At 30.8% G+C, this 22,687-nt stretch overlaps 1 protein-coding gene across 1 annotated transcript in view; it reads left to right on the top strand.

Moving 5' to 3' along the window:
- Positions 1–21,052, top strand: part of tna (tonalli) — a 50,823-nt gene extending 29,771 nt beyond the window's left edge. The window contains exons 2-13 of the mRNA XM_014434452.3: positions 8,609–8,806; positions 10,216–10,362; positions 11,259–11,541; positions 12,284–12,419; positions 12,510–12,720; positions 12,835–13,026; positions 13,145–13,287; positions 14,214–14,355; positions 15,456–15,594; positions 16,384–16,577; positions 16,792–16,977; positions 18,300–21,052. Coding sequence (XP_014289938.1) covers positions 8,609–8,806; positions 10,216–10,362; positions 11,259–11,541; positions 12,284–12,419; positions 12,510–12,720; positions 12,835–13,026; positions 13,145–13,287; positions 14,214–14,355; positions 15,456–15,594; positions 16,384–16,577; positions 16,792–16,977; positions 18,300–18,455 — 2,127 coding nt within the window. The 3' untranslated portion in view covers positions 18,456–21,052. The remainder of the gene's footprint in view (positions 1–8,608; positions 8,807–10,215; positions 10,363–11,258; positions 11,542–12,283; positions 12,420–12,509; positions 12,721–12,834; positions 13,027–13,144; positions 13,288–14,213; positions 14,356–15,455; positions 15,595–16,383; positions 16,578–16,791; positions 16,978–18,299) is intronic.
- The last annotated feature ends 1,635 nt before the right edge of the window (positions 21,053–22,687 follow it).

Below are 22,687 nucleotides of genomic sequence, written 5' to 3'. Positions count from 1 at the left end.
ATTTACTACTAATTCCAGAATATTTCATAAAATTACTGTACGGTAAAAATTAATAATAAAAATAAAATATTGGATAAAGTTTAAGTTATTAAAGATTTCAAAGTGCATATTGGCGCCTGCAACTCTCCACACGCTGTCGACGACACACAAACTCTTCTTAGAATACCTCAGGGTAAAAAAAAGTGTTGAGTAAAAGAAAAAATAAATAAATCTATGCCTACAATAATAAATGAGAGGAAGTTGGGCTGAGGATCAATATAGAAAGAAATATTAGAAAATATTAATATTGTTTCTCAACAAAAAAAAATCATATCTCTAACAAAATTTAAATCAATATACTTGCATCTTTCGAGTGTATTTTCATAAATCATTTCTACAAAGACAAAATAACTTCAGTGGTTAAAGAGCCCAAAATTATTGCAAATAAAGGACTATTGGAAACCCGACATCAGTAATCCGTAAAGGAAAAAGAAAAAAATGTACAATACGTTAATTCCTGGTTCAGGAAGTTGTAATGATTCTGATTGGTGAATTCCTTTATTTATTAGTATATCTATGTAATTGGACAATATTATTAATTATTATTGTACTTCCTCTACTGGCTTTTAATGTTGTTTGATATCAATATTTGTTGATTATTTTTCTTGATACCCCAAAATAGTTCAGAAAACCAATTCTCTAATCTGGAAAGCCACACCATTTGGTATAAGACTGCGTCAGAGGAACTAAAACCATTGGCACCTACACAAGTATAAACTACTCCTCATTGTCTTGAGAATTCACCTGTGTCCCACGTGAAAAGATGCATGCAGGTTGGAATGCAGCAGATCATAGAGTGCACTGTGCAGGTTTAATATTAATAGCTTGTTGTATAAAAGATGATGCGGTCTTTACGTCTAGGTTCCTACTACAGTTGAATCCGTATTACACATTTAGTCTGACGTCTTCTAAAATTATATGAAAAAAATGGGGATCGGATTTAATAATTATTTAAATGTGATGAGAGTAAAAGCACGAAAAATAAGGTACAGAAGAATGTTATACGAATACAGGGGTATTTCTGCACTGTATTGTACTAGGGGTACAAAATCTAAAATTTACCAACAATTTTGACCAGATTTTGAGTACAATAACCTCTTTGACTAGTAGTTTCTCATTTCTCAACTTTTCGGGTGTTAAAATTACTAAAAAGGGGGGAGAGAAGATGATTAAGCCCTCTTCCTGTACATTTCTTCCAGGAGGAACCATGTAAGTTTAAATAAAACGAATTTCATCCATTTTCTAACACAGTGGTTTTTCCCTCCCTGCCAAGAAATTATATATAAAACTGATGGAAACACGTTATTATTTTATTTATAATCTTATATACTTTCTTGAGACTGGTTAATGTTGTTTAAATAAGTAATTTAACTTTTATCCTCTTTAGTCTCAACACATTTTATTTTTCTTACGAGTCCGACGTTTCGGCCATTCTGGCCATCCTCAGGGACAATCTTAATATAATTTTTTAACTAAATGATTTAAAAACTCAACTTCATGCAGACTATTCTGCCCAGGTCAAAACAACAATTTCTAATCAGTCAGGTTGTGATAAAGTTTTAACAAATAGTGACTGTGATAAATGAATTTTGTTTTTAATGTGAAAATTGACTGATTAGAAATCGTTGTTTTGACTTGGGCAGAATAGCCTCCATGAAGTTGAGTTTTTAAATCATTTAGTTAAAAAATTATATTAAGATTGTCCCTGAGGATGGCCAGAATGGCCGAAACGTCGGACTCGTAAGAAAAATAAAATATGTTGAGACTAAAATGGATAAAAACACGTCATTATGTTTTTAGCCAATTTCTTCTATTGTTTATAACGTTATTTATGTTTAGAATATAAGTAGTTAGTTTGCAAATATTAATACAATGAGATAATTTTACACCATCTTTGGTTGATTAATTATATAAATTTAAAAAAAAAATGCTAGTGAATGCTTTAGAGCCCTTATCACTTTATGATGCTGATCCTGGATAGCTAGAGATGCCAGGATGTAGAAGAGTATGGTAACCGTTCATTGACTGTTCTCTAGGGCCCCCGCACAAAAGGACACCTGTTGATGGCCCCTCGCGGGGTGAACGTTCTGGATCTGCCCCCATTCCTAGACGTTCTGTTTGGCCGAGGAGTCTCCCGATCTGGGCCCTCTTTCATAATGAAGTACAAACTAATACTATTAGCCTTGTAAATTTATCTTAATTCAATTACACTGAATTGTACAATAGTAACTTGTACTTTATTATTTTTTAATTCCTGTAATAACACTAATAGTCATCCCTATCATGAAAAAAATAAGTATTAGTATTATTACCACACTAGTTTTTACACTTGTACTATGAACTAATAATATTAGCTTTCATTATGAAACTGTTGGAGTACGAGGGGTCGGCTAGTCTAAGAATTTTAGTCATCGGTGTTTACAAAATAATATTTATTATTGCACCAAACATTGGTTTTACAACTTGAAGATATTGTTTCTGACTTTAGTTTGACGCTTTTACATGACCTTGGTAGGTTTCATTGTTCGACGGCATTGTTCCAAGTGAGTATGACAAAAGGATAGTTTACTCATTGTTAAATTTTGTCTGTAAAACAGAATAGACTGAATTTTCGATTCAGTTTCTGTCCAAAATATTCATTGATATTTATTAATTGTGAAGGGAAATAAATTCAATTTGAAAATAGTTTAGTTGAAAAAGAAAAGGTTCGAACCACCCTTTTTGAATCTCTAAAAAAAAGAAATTCCTTATCTTTGACCATATTTTAAATTTTTCTCTGACTAAAATAGAGACAAAATAAAACTTTCCAATAAAATTCAATAAAACTTTCCATCTGTGGTTTATGATTATTTTTATTATCTTCACTGTTACCTATGATTTCAGCAGTTTGTGATAGGAATGGTATAGAATAGGATAGAAAAATTAAATGTGACGTCCTTTCCAGTTCGTAATCGTTCCATACAAAAGGTTTTCCACATCCTTATTGTTTGTTTGTTTTTGTTTAGTGGTGCAAAACATCATTGATCACACATCCTTATTTTAACTATACTGTTGAGGTTTAATGACGTTGTAATATTTTTTTTAAATAATTATTTTCAATCAGTGTTTAATTAAAAATTTAGTTTTTTTTTTTAACTTTATTTTAATGGTGGTTGAACATTAACACAGTTTAAAACTCTAGAAATATTTTTTATGAAAAAAAAAATCACTCAATGAAGTGTATAAGTGCTCTGTTAAGGAGTGAGAAGTTAACGATGACCCCAAAGATTCCCTGTTTACACTTCTTTTCCACACTTAATATTCTTGTCAGTGTGACAGATGTCAACAACGGACCTTTGCGAAAACATTCCAGAAGCCTTTTCTATTCTTTTTTTTCTGACTGCTTCCATGATCAATCGTGACACCGTCGCCTGAACTCCACCGGTGGTCTTTTCCAATATAATAACGCTAAAATTTATTTGTTTAATATTTTTTCCTTTTTATTCAATGTTCTCCCTCTCTAATCATTTTACCTGTTGATATAGGTAGTTCGATTCTATCAAATCTGATAATTAATACAACCATGTGTCAAACAGTCGACAAACATGGTATCCGGTATAAGATTTTCCAATTCAAAGGATAAATCTAATTAATCTATCTTATAATTCAAATTATCGACCTGGGCAGAAAAACCTCCAAAAAATTTTTTTTTTTAATTGATGTGGTTGTATTATTGTATTTATGATTGTCTTTGAGAATGGCCGGAACGTAAGACTCATAAAGAAATATAAATTGTTTTGAGACTTAAATTGGATAAAATTTATTTTCTATTAAGACCGTACATCTTACCTGATGGCAACTTGTTTTGTACAAAATTCAATCGTAAATTTAAAAAAAGTGTTTTTATTAAAAAAAAAAAAAAAAAAAAAAAACTCGCAACTCAGTCTCCTATACATATCAAAAAAAATATTATATGTTTATTTTAATAAATTGATTTTTGTATTTAATTGACACATTGGTTGTAAAATATATATTTTTTATAATTATGTTCGATTTCGGTTATTAGCTGCAATCATCCCACTCAACTACACGTATAATGCGAAGTTGACTTGTATTGTATTATAATTTTTTTTTTTTGTTTTCTTACTGGGATTAAATGTGGATTATAAATGTCTGCTTTACATTAATAGTGGCATATTATAACAGAATTTTTTTTTTTTTTTTTTAATTTTTTACTTGACGTTTTCTGTAGATCATACTGTCGACTGGAGTTACTTTGTGACAGCAGTACTAGGTTTTAGGACAATGTAGACAGAGAAAGTCTCCAGTGGACTGTCTCCAGACAGGAAGTAATTCCAGTCTGCCCTACTATAATCGGCATAAATCCTATTCAATTTTTATTTTTTTCACACTAGCCATTATTAGATATATACAATAGCATTTTGAACACTTTTATTATATTTATTATTTTTTATAGTTAGTCGCAACATTATCTCCTCCAGAAAGAATATTTAAATCTATTCTCTTTAGAAATAATAATACCACATCCGTATCATGATCATATATGGCCGTGGTGTATGATTGTACTATCAGGTCTAGCGTGATAGTTATCAGCATTTGTTCAACAGTGAAGCTGTTAAAAAGTGATTATTTTCTTCAATTAAAACTTTTTTTAAAAAAATTATAAGTATTTATATTCTATAAAAATTTTTAGTTTAAGTATTCTAGTTATATATGTAACGTTATTTATATAAAATAAAACTTTTACTTAATAAAACAAAACAATGTTATCAAAAAGAGTCTGTTAATTTTTTTTTATATGTCACGACATAGAAGTGCACCAGTTATTGACAGCTCTGCCTTTATGTTTAAATATCAAAAGTTTGGTCCGATGCTAAGCCCTCAGCTCACAACTGGTGCCAATTTTTACGGTCGTTGGCGCCAAACTGATATTATGTTAATATAGGTTGCTCCGTCAAAAACTGGTGTCCACAATACTACAGTAATAGACAATAGATGTTAATGAATTGTTTAGCACAATTAGGAAAGATGCTGGTTTTGCTTGAAGGATTGGAGAAGCTGCTAGCGATATGCAAGGCCACCGTTGCAATGACAATGCTTGGCCTTCGTTCATATTTCTCGCCTCGGTTAATCATTTTCCTACTCGTCTTATAACATTTCCTCAATCGAGAAATTCGGATCTGCTTTGTATAACACTGCCGTTTCCTTGTTTTTCCTCTTGAGGTTTTAGTCATGTAACGAAATGACTGTAGCGAAAGCGATACGATAATTTTTGTTTTCCTATTTGTTGTTATTTATCTTTTTCTGTCCTCTGGTAATACTGGGTCCATAATCATAAACATATTTTTATAGAACTACCTGAGCTTCCAGGTATAATAGGTCCAGGTCACCCAAATAGGTATAATATGTATGTTTATAACTTTACCTGTGTGTAATTTAAATAATATTCCTACATCTAAAATATTGTATTACTTCTTATGTCAGTTTGAAGCAACGCAGTTCTTATCACAATATCAATTGTGGTTTATCAGGAAAAATTGATAACACGCCATAATACGTTTGACATGTATGTATACTTGTGTAAAATATTTTTATTATGTAAACTTGTGAAGAACAATAATTCCTATTCATGACAGCTAAGTCGCTATGTTTTTTAATTTTTTTCGCTAAGGGAATTTCTTGTTTTTTCCTAAAACTCTCTGCCTTTTACGGGTTCGGTTGACACCTTGTCAATATAATTTCGATTTAATAAAATATATATATATATATTTTAAGAAAATCCACAACGATGACCGACAAAATTTCATTTGACATAAAAGTATGTAGTATTTTAGTAAACATTTTATTTCATTGTTAATAATAAATACTTATTATATTTTTCGTGAAAAATAATTGGCATCTTCTCAAAACCAAAAACAATATTTAAAAAAATTGAAGTTTAAATACAATGAGTGCTTCACTCGCTTTTCCTTAAAATCATATATTTAATCAAATGTTCAGGATTTTTTTTTCATTTTTAAATATTATAGTCATCCTAACCCATTAATTATTAATCTTTCATCCCTAACAATCCCTGATAACCCTCCGAGGCGTCTGAAAAGAAGATGGCCACGGGACCTTCTAATTTAAATTAATGTTTGAAGTACCACCAATGGGTGGTTCCTTCCCAAGATTTTCAAGTGTATATGAAACATACAACATATTTACCTATTGTATTATTTTGTACAGTTGTAAATTACATTAAATAAATTAAAAAAAAAAAAATATTATAGTGAATTCAAGATTTCCTATTTTTGAAAACATCGTTATTCACAAATTGGATTATTGATTATTTATTCCTCAGTATATTCATTACTTTTTCGTCCTTACTTTATTTTTTAATCAAATAGTTAGAATTAACTTTAGTTTCTGCCAGATCATTATTACTTTGATAAAAGATACTACCGTTAAAATAATTGATAATTAAAAACTGCACCGTTCTCCAAGTTTTACAACATAACGGTTGATGGATAAATTTGGACTGGAGGAATAAATTAGAGATAAATAAATCAAGCATCCTGAAGGCGGAGAACTCTAAAACTTAGATTTAGTAATTTATGGAAATAAAATGTTTTAAAAAAAAAGAAGATATATCTCTAAAATAATGATTATCATAATATTTAATTCATATCGATTAGATTACATTTTCAATCAGGGCGATCAACATCTAAGTTATTACGCCCAGATTAAAAAAAAAAAAATACTATAAAATATTTTTACATCGAACCTTATCAAAATATTCATTGATAACCAGTGGAAAACAGTACAAGAATTTTAATTATAAATCTCTTACTTGAATAATTTTTACTTATTTTTTTGTTTTAATATGCGTATACATTAAATATAAAATATGTATTTTTCGTAGTGTTCTGAAAGTATTATCAAGGTCTGTACAGAGACGATAATTTTTACATTTCTTGTTGATGAATATCGATACCGTAATGTTCGAATGAGGTCAGTCAATCAATTTTCATTAAACTAACGATGTACGAATTCGATAAAACGGAATTAATTAATCGATTAAGGGTTAATTGTTAATACCGCCACAATTGAACCCTCAGCCATGTTGAGAATCTTTTTTTCTGTTAGGTATTACTGGTGTATATTGTATGCATATCATTATAGATTTATTGTCATTAATTATTTTATCGTAATTTTCGATATTACAACATATTTCAAAATAAATGAATTTCTCAAAAATAATAGAACAAATTTTTATGACCTTGTTTGTTCGTCATGGAAGGGCTAGAGGGCACCACACACACCCAGGATCCCTTAATTTTTTTTTTTTTTTGTAATTTTAACACACAAAATATTGGGTTATGAATATTTAAATTTATTGTTCGAAACTGATTGAATTTATTAATTATAATAAAATATATCCATATAGCCTCAACAATCTTTTATGATTCCCTTTCTTAATTAAAGGGAATCAATAAAGTTTGTTTTAAACTGGATATGTATTTTTTGATATACAAAATATTAGAAAATTCGAATTGTAGGTTATTTCAAACTAGGATTACTAAGCATTTCTCAAAATGATTTTCAAGGAGAGAGAAAATATCAGGTAACAACTCCAGACCCTCTGGTAAGTTGAGAAAATCAGCCACGTTGTTGGAAAATTTCAGGCGTAAGGTTGTCCTTTAAAAAAATTGTATCACTGATATGTAAACTATACTGGTAGTTATCTTCAAGAAAGAAGTTACTGTCATAGCGGTGCTGTCTCACTAGATCTGTAATCGTTAATATTACATATTTTACAACAAATTTGAATCATTGTTTAATTATTATGTTATATTGTTCTCATACCAAATATATATATGTAATTGACATGAGAAATATTTTTATCATAAAATAAATTGATCAACTATAAGTTTCATTTTTGTTGAATGAAGAAAACAATTAGAAATTTGTTTCCGCACAAATTAAAAAATACTATTCCTATGGGCAATATTTCAAAAATATTTAATGTGCAAAAACAATTAATTTTTTAAAACTAAAAATCATTTTTTAATTTTGAATATAAGTCCTATTTTTTAAAACCTTATTTTATACTCTTCATTAGTGCTGTTTTCCAAAAATGTTTTTGCAATTGAAAAACATTTTTATTTCAAGTGATGATTAACATTTTAATGTTATTCATTATATTTATAAATTACCTTTTAAATTCAATAAAAAATAAAGTTTTAAAAATTATGACTTATATAAAATTAATTATTATTTATTTATGAACTAAGATTAAAATTACTGAACTTACTGGGGTAGTGGAATATGTCCCTTCATATCTTGATTATATGAAGATAAATTTTAGATTTTTTGATATTATAAAAAGAATAATCATGAAATATGCAATAATTTTCATATCAATATAGATTGATATTCTAAAAAAACAGCTACATTTATATGAATGAACTCGTTTTAAAAAAAAAATAAATAAATGATTCAATTAATTATTTTTTCACCAGTTCGTATTTGAACAATTAGAGAAAAAAGTAATTGTGGTACTTATCCTTTTATTATTTTCTTACAGATGCAGGGTGTCGGAGGGCAGTATGCTACCAGTGGTTACGCCCAAAGAGGGCCCCCTACGAACATGCCGATGAACGGAATGGGCGGTATGGGACAGATGGGAATGGGTATGATGCAGTCTGGACCCATGCATGGTGGAATGATCCCAGGTGGAGCAATGCAACCAGGTGGAGGGCCTATGAAAGGAATGCCAATGCAGGTAATGAAAATAACCATTAATCTAACTTTAATAATCCTTTTACTGGAAGAGTCTTATGGAATTAAAAAGGATTTAGTGAATGACATAAATTCTTCCTTATTAAAAAACAATAGTTTATTACATATCATCAGCAACGTTTCGGGAGATTTCCCCCATCTTCAGGCTGCTAAAAAACAAATTCAACAAAACCATAAACATGTGCTTACAACAACACTCATATATCATATACACTCAAAAAACTATTTATAAATTATTTACTTGTTAACAAAAACCTATATATTACATATAATTTTCTCCTATTTGTCATTCTTGCTAATATATTACAATATTAATGTCATTTAATGAGTAAAACTTGCTAATGGTCATACATTTTAGGAGAATAATTACCTTTCTGAAGGTTATCTTCCAGTCTGATAACAACCATATAGACTATAAAATAATTTTCTCCTACCTCTATTATAATGATGATATGTAAAAATCTATTGTTTTTTTAATAAGGAAGAATTTATGTCATTCACTAAATCCTTTTTAATTTCATTAATCTAACTTTTTACCTGACTAATAGACTGTCAATTATTATTTCTTCCATTGTATATATATATATATATATATTTATATATTTATTTCCTCATTATTTTCTATTTCCTTATGAGGAGGTGTCTATATATTACGTCTATATATTAATATAGTTTACGAACTATTTTATTTTCCTATTGCTGCTGCACATTATCAGCTACTTTTTTAAAATCAAACCTTCACTTTTACTCTTTCTGGGTCTGGCTCAAATCTGTAAGGTTTAGTTTTTGTTTATGAATTTTAAATATATATCTTTTATTAAGAGTGGCATTAGGAACCAATGCAATATTTTTCAGCCCAGAAAGCGTATCTTCATTCGCCTTTTGAAAAGTTAAAGGTTGCCAGGGCTGCAGTAAAGAGAAAAAAAACTATTTTTTTTACTATTTATTGCTTGCCAAGGTTTCGCACCAAAGTAAAGGTTTTCATCAAGACCAGGATAAAAAAATACAAAATAGGAAGAGCTAATTTAAGAGTATAGAAGTGACATGTAAATAAATCAGATATCAAGGTGGATGTATAATTAGATTATAACATACATGTAATTTTGTGCTTTATTTACATGCCACTTTTATATTCTTACATTACCTACTTGATATTCTATTATTTTAATCTTGATGAAGATCTATATTCTGGTTCAAAACATTGCCTACCAATAAATATTTAAAAACAATTTTTATTTTTATTTACTACAGCCCTGAACGCATTCAACTTTCTTTCAACGATAAATTTTGAAAAATGAGGATGGCTTGCAGAATAAATATTTTTCTTCTTAAAGATTTATACATTAGGATAGTATATGTATATATATCTTATTTATAATCATGTTCTTACAGGGAGGAAACGGAGGGCAGGTGTACCACAGGCGACTGGCACCATACCCAAGCCCCGCAATGCACATGAACCAAAAGAGAGGGCAGTACCCAAGCCCAGGACCTGCTCCCAACATGCAGCAACCCTTTCCGCCCAGTAACACGCCTCAGGTATGTGATAATTCAATTGTATACATTTACTTAATGTAATTTTTCTCATTCAATTATATAAAAAATCCTTTTCCCTAAAATATTTTTACAACTTTCAGTGATATTGTTTAGTTTCTAGTAAAAAACAAAATGGCCAATATGACAGCTATGTTTTTATTGTTAAAGAAATCACAATGACGTTTAAGCCAATAAATCAACCAAACAAGAAACACTCAGTACTATAAAATGATACAGCACTTGAGATATAAAATTGTGTTCATACTTCTCACATCAAAAGCATTTGATCAACTTGTTAAAAACAATCTCACTTTCTATTATTACTATTTTTCTTAACTAGTTTTGTGTAGAGAATGTAATATATTTCAGCAAGAGTCAAAACTTGCCACATTTTTAAATACAGTAACAACTAAATCACATTTAATAGAATATTAGGTTTGAAATGTCTTTGTATTTAAGCTCTGTAATAATTAAATTTGAAAAATAACTTTTGAATCATTGAGTTTTGTTAGTTCAAAAATAAAATAAATCTACAACAGCCTATGTAAAACTGATTTTACTATTCAAATTTTTCATTTATATCATACTGGATGTGCCCTCCCCCTCATTAAATTTGTATTGTAATGCCTATTTCATGCAAGATTAAGGCCATATAGCTATGGAAGCTGTTCTTAATACGATTACTTTTATAGTTTTATTGGTCGTATTGTAATATATAGCTCAAAAATTTCTTCAATAAATGGCTTATCTAATTAGAACATAATTTCTTAAATCTTACTTGTAGTTCCTGAGATTCTGCATCCAAACAAACAAACTCTTCATCTTTGTATAATAATGTAGATTAGCTATGATTTTGTGTTGAATATAAAATTAATACAATTATATTAATATTGTTTCAGTATGGTGCTGGTTATGGTGCTAGGGCCCCAGCGTTCCAAGCTCAATACCAGCAGCAGTCGATGTTCCCTGGAAACGGAGCTGTGAGGGGCGGTGGTATGCGGCAAGCAACTCCTCCATACCAGTACCCGTATCAGGGGGGAGGCTTCCAGGAGCGAGCTTCTTATCAGCATAGTCCAATACCTGGAAACCCAACCCCGCCCCTCACCCCAGCTAACAGTATGCCCCCATACCCAGACATTAAACCCAACTTTAACGACCTCAAACAACCCATCATACCACCAAGTAAGTCTTCAGCAAATCATTTTGTTAATTATTTACCTAGGTCTAGATAGGTATTGAATTTGGGATTAGTGCCCGAATATTTCAGGAATTGTAGTACACCTGACCGAGGTTTAAAAATGGATAGGTTATTTGTAAATACTAGATACATCTCAACTTCAGTAGAATCTAATGATTGTACATATCACAGTTTGACTTTTATGTGATAGTGACAAAATTATTACTATTAAAACTCAGCTTTGTACTTTCTTCATCTTAGTATGAGAAAACTATAAAACTATAGTTAATTATTTTTTGAAAAATCAGAGATTGATATAGCAAAATAGACCTTTGTGAGCTTTAAATACACAGTATAATAAACTTTCATTACAACAAGGCTCCTTTGGTATATTTATTTAGGAATAGCTTATATTCATATACATTGTTTAGGAATATGACTTTAGTTTGACAATATTTTAATAATTCTGAGAAACAGAGCTTTAAAGTTACTATTTCCTATTAAAAGTTATCTCTTGATAGAACTATGTCACACTACATAATGCAGTTCTTTAAATTTTTTACTGATGGGACTGAAATTTAATTGAAATCTTAATAGCTTTATTGCGAGTAATTTCTGGTAATGCATCAGATTGCTGAGACATCAATTTTAAATAGATATTAATCTGTATTATACATACTACAGTATGATTGTTTAGATAAGCTAACGCTTTCACTAATTTGTAAGCTAATATTTGTATTATTGCAGAGGATGATGAGCTGAGGCTGACATTTCCCGTGCGAGATGGCATAATTTTACCCCCCTTCAGACTGGAGCATAACCTGGCTGTTAGTAACCACGTCTTCCAGCTGAAACCAACAGTCCACCAAACTCTTATGTGGAGGTTAGCTGTCTGTTACTTTAATCTATTCTAAAAAATAAATTGCCTTTATAAGCTCTTGAACTACAAATTATATTGCGATTGTTTCTGCAGGTCCGACCTGGAACTTCAATTAAAGTGCTTTCATCATGAAGATCGTGCAATGAACACTAACTGGCCAGCAAGTGTGCAAGTCTCTGTAAATGCGACACCTCTCTCCATTGATAGAGGAGAAAACAAAACATCTCACAAACCCCTATACCTTAAAGAAGTTTGTCAAGCAGGAAGAAATACAATTCAGATCACTGTATCTGCCTGTTGTTGCGTAAGTACAAGTTATGAATATTAAATATACAATAAAATTTAATATAATTGAGTTAATTGGTTCCTAGAGATTATAAGGGTTTAATAATTAAACATATGTTTTTCTTTATTACAGTCACATCTTTTTGTGTTGCAACTAGTGCATAGGCCTAGTGTAAGGAGTGTACTTCAGGGCCTTTTACGCAAAAGGCTTCTTACAGCCGATCACTGTATTGCTAAGATTAAAAGGAATTTTAGTAACACCTCATCCACCAATTCGTACAACAACTGTGTGGAAAAAGATGGGGTAGAACAGACAGCTCTTAAGGTAAATTGTTCTTCATAAGCTTCACCAATTGTTGTATTGACATTATGCATTACAACAGCAAATCAGTATTAAATAACTCGAGGTATCAGTTCTAATACTGTTTCCTTTATCTGTATAGGTATCCTTAAAGTGTCCAATAACATTTAAGAAGATCACGTTACCCGCGAGAGGCCATGACTGCAAGCACATTCAGTGTTTTGACCTCGAGTCTTACCTGCAGCTAAATTGTGAAAGGGGAGCCTGGAGGTGTCCTGTTTGCAAGTAAGTTCAATCTCTATACTGTAATCAGATATCAGAGGATAATAGGACTCAATTTTTATATTTATTTATCAAGTAAAAATTCTATTGAACATTAAACATCAATTTATTTACTTTGTTTTTTTAAATAAATCATTGAAATAATTATTAATTTTGTTGGAAATCATTCAATAGTTTGTCAACATAAAAAAAAAAAAAAATGTTTGTTTTATTAAACAATAATCCAAAAACTGCAATTCAGCAATTCCTCAGCAACAGTTCAGAGACTGCTATCAATGTATTGTGATTTGAAAACATTGTATGTGTTTATGAGGGGTTTAATGACGGTAACCTCTTATAATAATGTTATGACTTGTTAAGAAAGATTAGGAACTTTTTTATTAAAATTGAAATAAATAAATGATTTTATATCTGACTCACAAGAGCCCATATGTTCTGAACAAATATTGAATATGCTGTTTAATCTTTATTACAGTTTTCAGTCATTTTTCTAGCTTAAGGCTTTACAGCTGTAGACCCCCTCATCTCTGAAGTAAAGAAACTCCTTAAGATCGAAAAAAAAAAAATTAAAATTGTTATTGTTCTTGTCAAAATTAGTTAAATTGATATCTAAATCATTAAAGAAATTCAAGGAAATGGAACTCATTAGCTTCATTAGAAAGCTACTTTAAACAGATAATCTTAAGCTAAATTTTTTAGTTAGTTAGAATGTATGTATTTAAACAGTTCTATAATATTTTTGGTTTGATTTCTCCATCTCCAAACCATCATTTTCTAAATTGCCTACGTTAAGTATTCCAACCATAATCTACATTACAAATTAGGAAGTGCTTAAAATCTTTAATTTAAATACCTTAATGTCCATTCTAAAGTACTGTAAATAAGTATGGTTTCCAAAGTTCACTGTTATAATATAAAAAATATTTCAGTAAACCTGCCCAACTGGAGGGACTTGAGGTTGACCAGTACATGTGGGGCATCCTCAATACGCTCAACACTTCAGAAGTGGAAGAAGTCACGATAGACGCTGCCGCCAACTGGAAGCCCTCTAGAGGATTGCAAGGCATTAAGGTAACAATCAATTATTTATATATTTATATACATTGTTGGTTACTTAAAAATATTTTGAATTAAAAATCAAACTGATTGTGCAGTACCCTTAGTCTGTGGCCTGAACTGAAATGGGAATCGACACAATTATGTATAGAGTAATATTATAACTTACACTAAAACACATTTTTGGTTGTTTTAATTTTTACATTCTTTTTTGAGATGCCCCATCTCTCAATTTCTGAAACTTGAATATTTTTGACTCGTTTCTGCACTTTGATGGTTAAATTGCTAAGACAGCATTAGGTTCTGGCATCGCATTCTATCATTTCCACCGTCTGACTTTTTGCTATCTTTATCATCTTCAATTTCCTCTTTAGTTAAGTTCAATAATATCTTGTCTTCACTTAAAATGTTTCTTATTTGTTTGCATCCAAAGGAAACCGATCTGCAATATTACGTTATTGGCAACCAGATAGCTTAGTGAAAAAATTCTTCAACTGGCTGACTAAAAAACTTTATTTGTGAATAAAGACTCAAGTTTATAAATTCTGGTTTGATTTTTCAAATCCAAAAAATCATTCAAACTATTTCCAATTTCGTACGCAACAACAAATATTAATATTAGCCAGGGTAGTTGATGTTTGTTGTCAGGACGATTGATGCTCTACTCTATCGCTGTTTTGGATTTTCTTTCTGGCTCTAAGTAATAAAAATAAAATTCTACATTTTTTTTCTTCCTGGAAGAACAACAGCACAGACTAAAAACGTATTGATTGATGCACTTCACTATCAAAACAGTTTGATACTTTATGGATTAATTGTTTCACATAAGTTTAAGAGAAACAAATCACTATTTGCTAAAATAAAATAACTCTATTTCTCTTAAGGCATGACTCCTACATATTATTTAGTAACCAGTTTTATCTTCCAGTTTGCACTGTATGTTATTAATAAGTGATAATCCAGTGAAGTATTCATATTTTTTTAAAGAAAGTCATGCCTTCTGAAAATGTTTGAAAATTTTAAGTAGAGAAAAGAGGTTGATTGAGTTGACTTCTTGACATTCATATTTTATTTTGTTTTTTATTATGAACTAATGAATTTTTATTTTATTTCAGACGGAAGATGAAGGCACGGAATCATGCGGGAGCAAAAGAATGAATAAAGCTATGTCCCCTGGAAGCATGACCCTACCGACAATGAACAACTGGGACATGAGCCAGTCAATGTCTCCCTATATCCCACCCGACATGAACAGTGAGTATTAATATTACTAAAGCAGCTATTAATAATTCTTAAATTAAAATAAAACATTAGTTGCACATACCTCAAAGAGTCTACATTTTTGTCAAGTTATTTGAAGAATCAAAAAATCATCTAAATTGGACCAGTATTACTATAGTTACAGGAAACTTTTTTTCCTAACTCCTAAAACATAAGAATATATTAAAATAAAACGTTCAATATAATTGTTTAGCTGAGACTTTTCCTTTTACTCGAGTAGGGCTCCAATCTAAGGTATTACTGAGGTTGTACAATAGCAATAGCTTAGTTCAGTTTTGAGATGTGTGAGGTGTTTGGGGCACACCCCACAGCAAACTTTGGGCCTGGGTATATTTTAAGAGCATTCTTTCCAGGTTCCCATGGGAACCCATTTGTTTAAAATAAAAAAAAAAAATGTTTTTTTTCTCGAAAGATATGGCATATTTAACTTTTTACTTTTACATAACTATTTATGAAATATATAGCAAGGAGAAGTACTATGATCATAAACAATTTTACCTAAATTTTAAAAGTAATTGGGCTGGTTTTTATGAAATCGATAAAACAATAATTACAATTTATGTAATCCAAAACATAAAAATAATAATGTGTGATTAAACATTTAATTTTAATTAAATGCAGTTAATCTGTTTATATACTCATATTTAGCAATAGCTAAGCATTATTAGGTGAGCTAGTTATTTATAAAATTAACAATGCCAAATTATTTCAAATGTTTTTGAAGATTTAATAAAACAACTCTAAAATTTGTTTGTTTTTTAGGTATCGCAAGTGGCTCTATGATGAACTCTAACGGCCCACCACCATATCCAGCCGGATCTATGAGTCGTGGTTATGAGTTCAATCCTGCGACGACAAGCAGTTCCGACTTCTCGACCACGCCTCTTTCACACTTAAACGATAGTCAAACTCCACTAGATCCGCTTAATGCAATGGAAAAATCTATCAATGAGCAGGTAATTATGGAAATTAATAAAAAAAAATTTTGGAAAGTGGTAATATAATTTTTTTTCAAATAACACTTTCGCTTGTTAATTTTTTTTTTTCCTACACCACAGGAAGTGGGCTATTACGCCATTTTCCCTCTCGCAGCCCAATACAATTTGACTCTTCCTCTCAGTTGGTCATTTTAATTATTAAATAATAAATATCATATTTTTTTCTTTCTAGATGCCACATACTCCCCATACACCTCATACTCCGCACACACCACACACTCCAGCCGGCGCTGGAAGCGGGCCCCCGAGTGTGCCACCACCTCCAGAACCAAACCCATCAGATGACATCCCTTCGGATCTAAATTTTGATCCAGCAGCAGTCATTGACGGTGAAGGACAAGGCCAGGAGGGTCTTAATGTAAGTAGAATGATAATCTATATTTAATAATTCACTCTATATATTGCTGCTTTACTTTGATAGTGGAACATCTTACAAAATAAAAGTTATTCTTTTATTTTGAATTGGATTATATTCCTAAGATAGTACTGTAGACTGGGGTTACTCCCTCTAGACTCTTAAAACTAATAGCTGCATCACAAATTAACACATCTACTATTCTATTTATACAATACTTCAAATGTGAAACAAAAAAAATATTTTTATATGTCAGAGCATAGTTGTGATATATATTTATAAAAAAATAATCAAAGCAAGAAATGTATTATATCTATTTGATAAGAATAAGTGAATAAAATCAAATCATGAGGATACAGAATTAAATTTTGTTTGTCTTTAGAGCATCTACAATCAAAACTTAATATCCAATTAGTCAACAAGCTTGATATTTTGAAGTTTGCCCAGTTCTCCAATGCATTGATGTAAAAATGTTAACTTCTTAACTCAAAAACAAACAAAAAATGCTGTTTAGACAAAAAGTTTGACTACAAGTCAACAAAGTTTCCAGGAATATAGTTTTTACATTTGTTAACATTAATGCACTACTGTTTGTGTTTCTCCTTTTGACAATACAAAGTCAGGCTGTCATTTGGCGAGTTTCTTAAGGTGGCCACTGACCATCATTGCACTCCATGCCCAATACTTCTGATAATGAAGTAGCTAAAACCATCCATGAAAAATGGATTCATTTGTGAACTTTTTTTAAAAAATATTTACTTTATATAGAATCACTGGAGTCCATAAAAATTCATGTGGTGGAAGAATCTTTTTCAGAGAGAAGAATGGGATAAACAAGTTTTTTTAATGTATTATTATTTTGGGTACAAATGATGCATGTTTCTTAAATATTTTTAAAGCTGAATCTGAAACAAAAGCAAGACAAAATAACCACACAAAAAAAAATTATACTTTATTATAGACGTAAATTCACATATTCCTATTATTTTACAATGATCAGTAAAACAAGCAAATCTATTTACATTTTCTATCAACTTATTATCTAAAAAACAATCCAATATCTTGAAAATTTGATAGCTCAATGATAAATCGATCTCACTTCAATTTCAGGTTATGAAGCATTCACTGCATTTTAGAAAAGAAAATTAACACTATTTATTGTGAAATGGAATGAAATCATCATAATTCATATGTATTATTCTTGTTCTTATGATTTCTATCATCATCCTGTGTTTCATATTTAATTTTAATCACTTCTTAATCAGGAGCAGTTTTGTTTTAAATAATCATTGATACCTACTTGATTATTTTTTTTTTAATTCCAGCTGCTACCCGACAATGTAGTGGACCCTATGGAACTGCTGTCCTACCTCGACCCACCAGACTTAGCGACCCCTCCAAGCAGTGGTGCCTCCAGCAACGGCAACATTGGCACACCCACTGCAAATACCAGCGACGACATACTTGCTCTCTTCGAGTGAAGACATCTTCAATCTCTTTTCCATGTTCCTTTCTCAAACGATTCTAGAGTTGCCATTTTGACAAAAGACGCTGAATGTATGCATCATTGTTTGTGTATATATTTCTATATATAAAAGTGTGCAATGTTCCTCTTCTCCCACCTCTTCTCTATTTTGAGGTTCTGAAACCTCGCATAAGCAGACTTTTACCGTTGCGTGAATTTGAGTATTTTCAGTTCCTTTCCATCAATTGTCAATTTTTATGTAGTTTTAGGCAAATTATATATTTTGCCTCCTCCCCTACCGAAAAGTCAACTTGTCCCATCAGGCTAGGGTAAAACGGAAGTGTCTCAGTGAAATGTGACAGATTTAAACCATGAGGTGTAATTCTCGCCGAAACTATTTTATACCTCTGGTATGTGAGTCGAATTGTACCACATGCATGGCTATTGTATTAAGGAGAATGTTCTCTTTTACCTGACCAATATTCCTATTAAAAGAAATAAGATATGTAATAGTGGAAACCACAATTTTGTAAATGAAAACCGTGGTTTACTGCTAATTGTAGATATATATGAAGCCGGTCGCTGATAGGAGCAAGAATGAAGCGACCATATTGTATTTAAAACTGTGTAAATATTAATACTATCTATTGTATTGGCACACAAATATATAAAGTTATTTAAGTGGCGGCCAGTTTTTTCTTCTATTAGTTATAATTGAATAGTTACAATAGTAAAGAGTAAAATTAAAAAGTAAAAATAATCGATGATTATCGAAATATTATATTTTAAATCCTGTCGGAACCAAATGTAGTCAAAAGATGGTAGAAAATATACTTTGAATATAGGATGTGGGTGTCGAGTTGTTGTGCGTGACTGAAATTCTAAAAGTAACAAAAACTATTCTTCATTTATCTCTGTGTACTAACCGCTTTTACCATCGTTTTATTAGACAATTAGAATCGTCACTACAAGTAGCGGCCCATACGCACACAAAACAATATTTCAATACGATTTGTTGGTGCGCAGAACTTGGGCATTAGTCAAACTGTTGACAGTTTGATTTTATAGATATATTTTAACTGTATAAACGAACCTAAACAAAATCCAACAAACGTACTAGATTACTTTAAATCTAGATTTTTATATAGTATTTGAAGAAAACTTGAATCAAAATTAATATTAGTCTTTAAAGTGATCGGAAAGAAGTGTTTTCTGTGCGTATCGGGATCGATAGATATGTGAAGGGGGAGGTTCATGTATTATAATTATGATGTATTATATAAATGAATAAAAAAAGACCTACACTCTTTGAGCCTGTCAAATGTTATATTTATCTTAATGTTAAATGTGTGTCAACTCCTATTATAGAATTATATAGATCAGAAAATCTCAAATAATTTAATCTAAATGTGTCTTGGACGGAGAATTTTCTAGATTTGGAGAACAAAATAAAGAAACCCAGTGCCTTTTGCAAGATTGTGTCTGTTTTGTTTTTATAACGACATAATGATCTCATCTAACGTGAGGAGACGATATAATGGCAGTTGACCTCACCTTACTGAAATTGTATATTCTAAAATATGTGCATGTTACCTGCTCACCATAAGAGTGTAGGTGTCTCTTTGTACATTTAATTTTTCAAGTGTTAATGGTGATGAATTACATTGAATACCCGTAGCTGTATTGTGTGCTCCGTTACAAAAGGATCTTTAGACAAAATCTGTCGTTTGACGAAACAATCACAGTACAAAAATTTTTGAAAATATTTTTTAATTGTCTGTTCTCTCTAGTTTATATGAAATTTAGTACAATCAATATATTGTAAATTGTTCTCAAGTTGTGTTAATTTTATGGTTACTTTAATGTCGAATAAAAGGGGAAAACATTTTTAATTTTTTCACTATTATTCTTATAAATGCCCTATGTTAGAAATTTAAGCTTAGATTATATTTAACAGAACTCAATACAAGGGGGTATTAATTTCTTTCCATCTCATATTAAAATAAAAAAAAAAAGAAGCAAATTTTTGTCGAGGGAACATAATTTATACAAGTAGTAGGTATTTTGATTTTGATGTGTCTCAGAATGAATAAATTTAGAGTTGACGCTCTTTTTTCATTCTGGCACATTGTATAATTATACAATAAGAATTAGTACCTACGTTAAATAACAAGTTAACATAATATTGAATAGAGTGCAGTTCTGTTTAAAAAAAAAATAGCTGTTGTATTATTGCATAAAGAGCAGAGATATATTTTTGTTTTATATAAGTTGCAAGGCGATTGTTTGTATATGTCTAGTTGTGATTGGAAATTATGATAAAGTTTTTTATTTATTTCAGATTTTTTCCATCCGTTAGAGGAAAACAGATATTAAAATAAAAAAAAATGTGTAAAATAAAACATTATCCTATTTTGGACCAAATTATTGTACGCCTAAGTATAATTTATGTTACATTTCTGAAATAAGGTATTATATTTATTATATTCTATAATTTTTGGGTTCACTTAAATAAATAAATATATATATATATATATATATAAATATATAAATATATTATGCCGGATGCTGATACATCTGGCAAACAAATATAACACTGAACAATGCAATCAATTATGCTTTTGTTGTTTTATCATTCCTTTTCCCTTCTTTACTTATAAATTTATAAAAAATGTAACTTGAAAAATAGTCTTTAGACTGTTATTTTTATAAAATATCTAAAAACAAGCAGAAAAGTTTTAAAGAGTGAAGTCCCAATAAAATGAGCTTTGGTAGTCTGAAACCGAAATCTTTTTGTAATAATTGTATTTCTGAAATACATTAGTTTAGGACTCCACTGTAAAGGCGGATCCACATGTTGGCCGCTCGCCACGAATCGGAGGCTTGTAGAAATGCTCAGTAAACAAAGAGCGGACCATCCACATATCAGTGTTATTCAGAGAGGCAAGCATGGGGGACGTACAAATGGTTTCAGCCATTGCACTGGGATTATATTATTTTTATTACAAAAATAAAGAAAATGAAAAGAAATTAAATATAAATAAATAAGATTAAGTATAAAACTTATTATAAAAAGTACCAATAAACACCTTTAACCTCCTAACAGCTCTCAGTTGCAACTAGACAAAGAACAATGGTGGAGATGCTACATAAGCGCTCTCACGAACCCCTTTGATCTGTGTCCAAAAATCCAACTCTCGACGGATCAGCAACGAGCTTAGGCCATAGAAGGCCTAATCGTACAAAGCACCTATCCACATGCTCGTGCATGTCTGAGTTCGCCATGGCTTGGCTAACATGTAGAGGCCCCTTAATATGTAATCAAACAGCCCAAATAAGCCATTATTTATTATATTTTGTTAATGAATTACAAAAAGTGACCAGATATTAACATAAAAAGTAATTATTTTGAAGAAATACATGGTATATTAGTAAATTATTGATTAGGACATTAAGATGGTAGAAAAATTGAACTGGAGTTCTTTTTCTTTTACTGGCACAACAGGGGCATTAAGATGCTCTTGGCCTGCTCAACGGCTGCCAACCATCTTTCTCTATCATCTGTAAGGGTAACTGGGATCCTCAGTTGTCGCAGATCCCGCCTCACAGCATCCCTCCATCGGCCCTTCGGCCTACCACATTGCCGCACACCATTCGGAATGTAACTGTACAGTTTATAAGCCACTCTTTCCTCACTCATCCTCATTACATGGCCAAGCCATTTAAGCCTCTGAATCCTTATGAACGAGGAAATGCTACATTCCTTATAGAGCCCAAAAAGTTCACCATTTTTCCTTCTTCACCAATTACCATTCTCGCATACGGATCCTAAGATTCTCCTCAGAATTACTCTTTCAAACCTGTCTAATAAGTTAATGTTTTTATTGCTTAGGGTCCAAGTTTCTCCACCATATGTGATGATTGGCCTTATCAACGTTTAGTACAGGGTGAACTTGGTGGTATGGTTGACAAGTTTGCTTTTGATTAGCCTTACAATGGAGAAATAAGCTCTATTTTCAGCATCAATTCTGCTTTTAACTTCTTCTTTTTCATCCTGGTTCTCATTGATAATAGAGCCAAGGTAAGAAAAACTTCCTAACACTTCAAAATTGTAGAGGCCTATTACAAGGCGACTCTGCCTCTGGTCCAGAGGCTTCTTACCCAATAGCATAATCTTGGTTTTTGCTTTACATAAAACAACTGCTAATTTACTTTGAGTTTTATCAAAAATAGAGCAGTTTTTGAATT

This window comes from Halyomorpha halys, unplaced genomic scaffold (genome assembly GCF_000696795.3).
Source record: "Halyomorpha halys isolate HHAL.00 unplaced genomic scaffold, Hhal_1.1 Scaffold1373.1, whole genome shotgun sequence".
In the NCBI taxonomy this organism is placed as follows: Eukaryota; Metazoa; Arthropoda; class Insecta; order Hemiptera; family Pentatomidae; genus Halyomorpha; species Halyomorpha halys.
The sequence above is the reverse complement of the archived record's forward strand: the minus strand, read 5'-3'. Positions and strand labels throughout refer to the sequence as shown.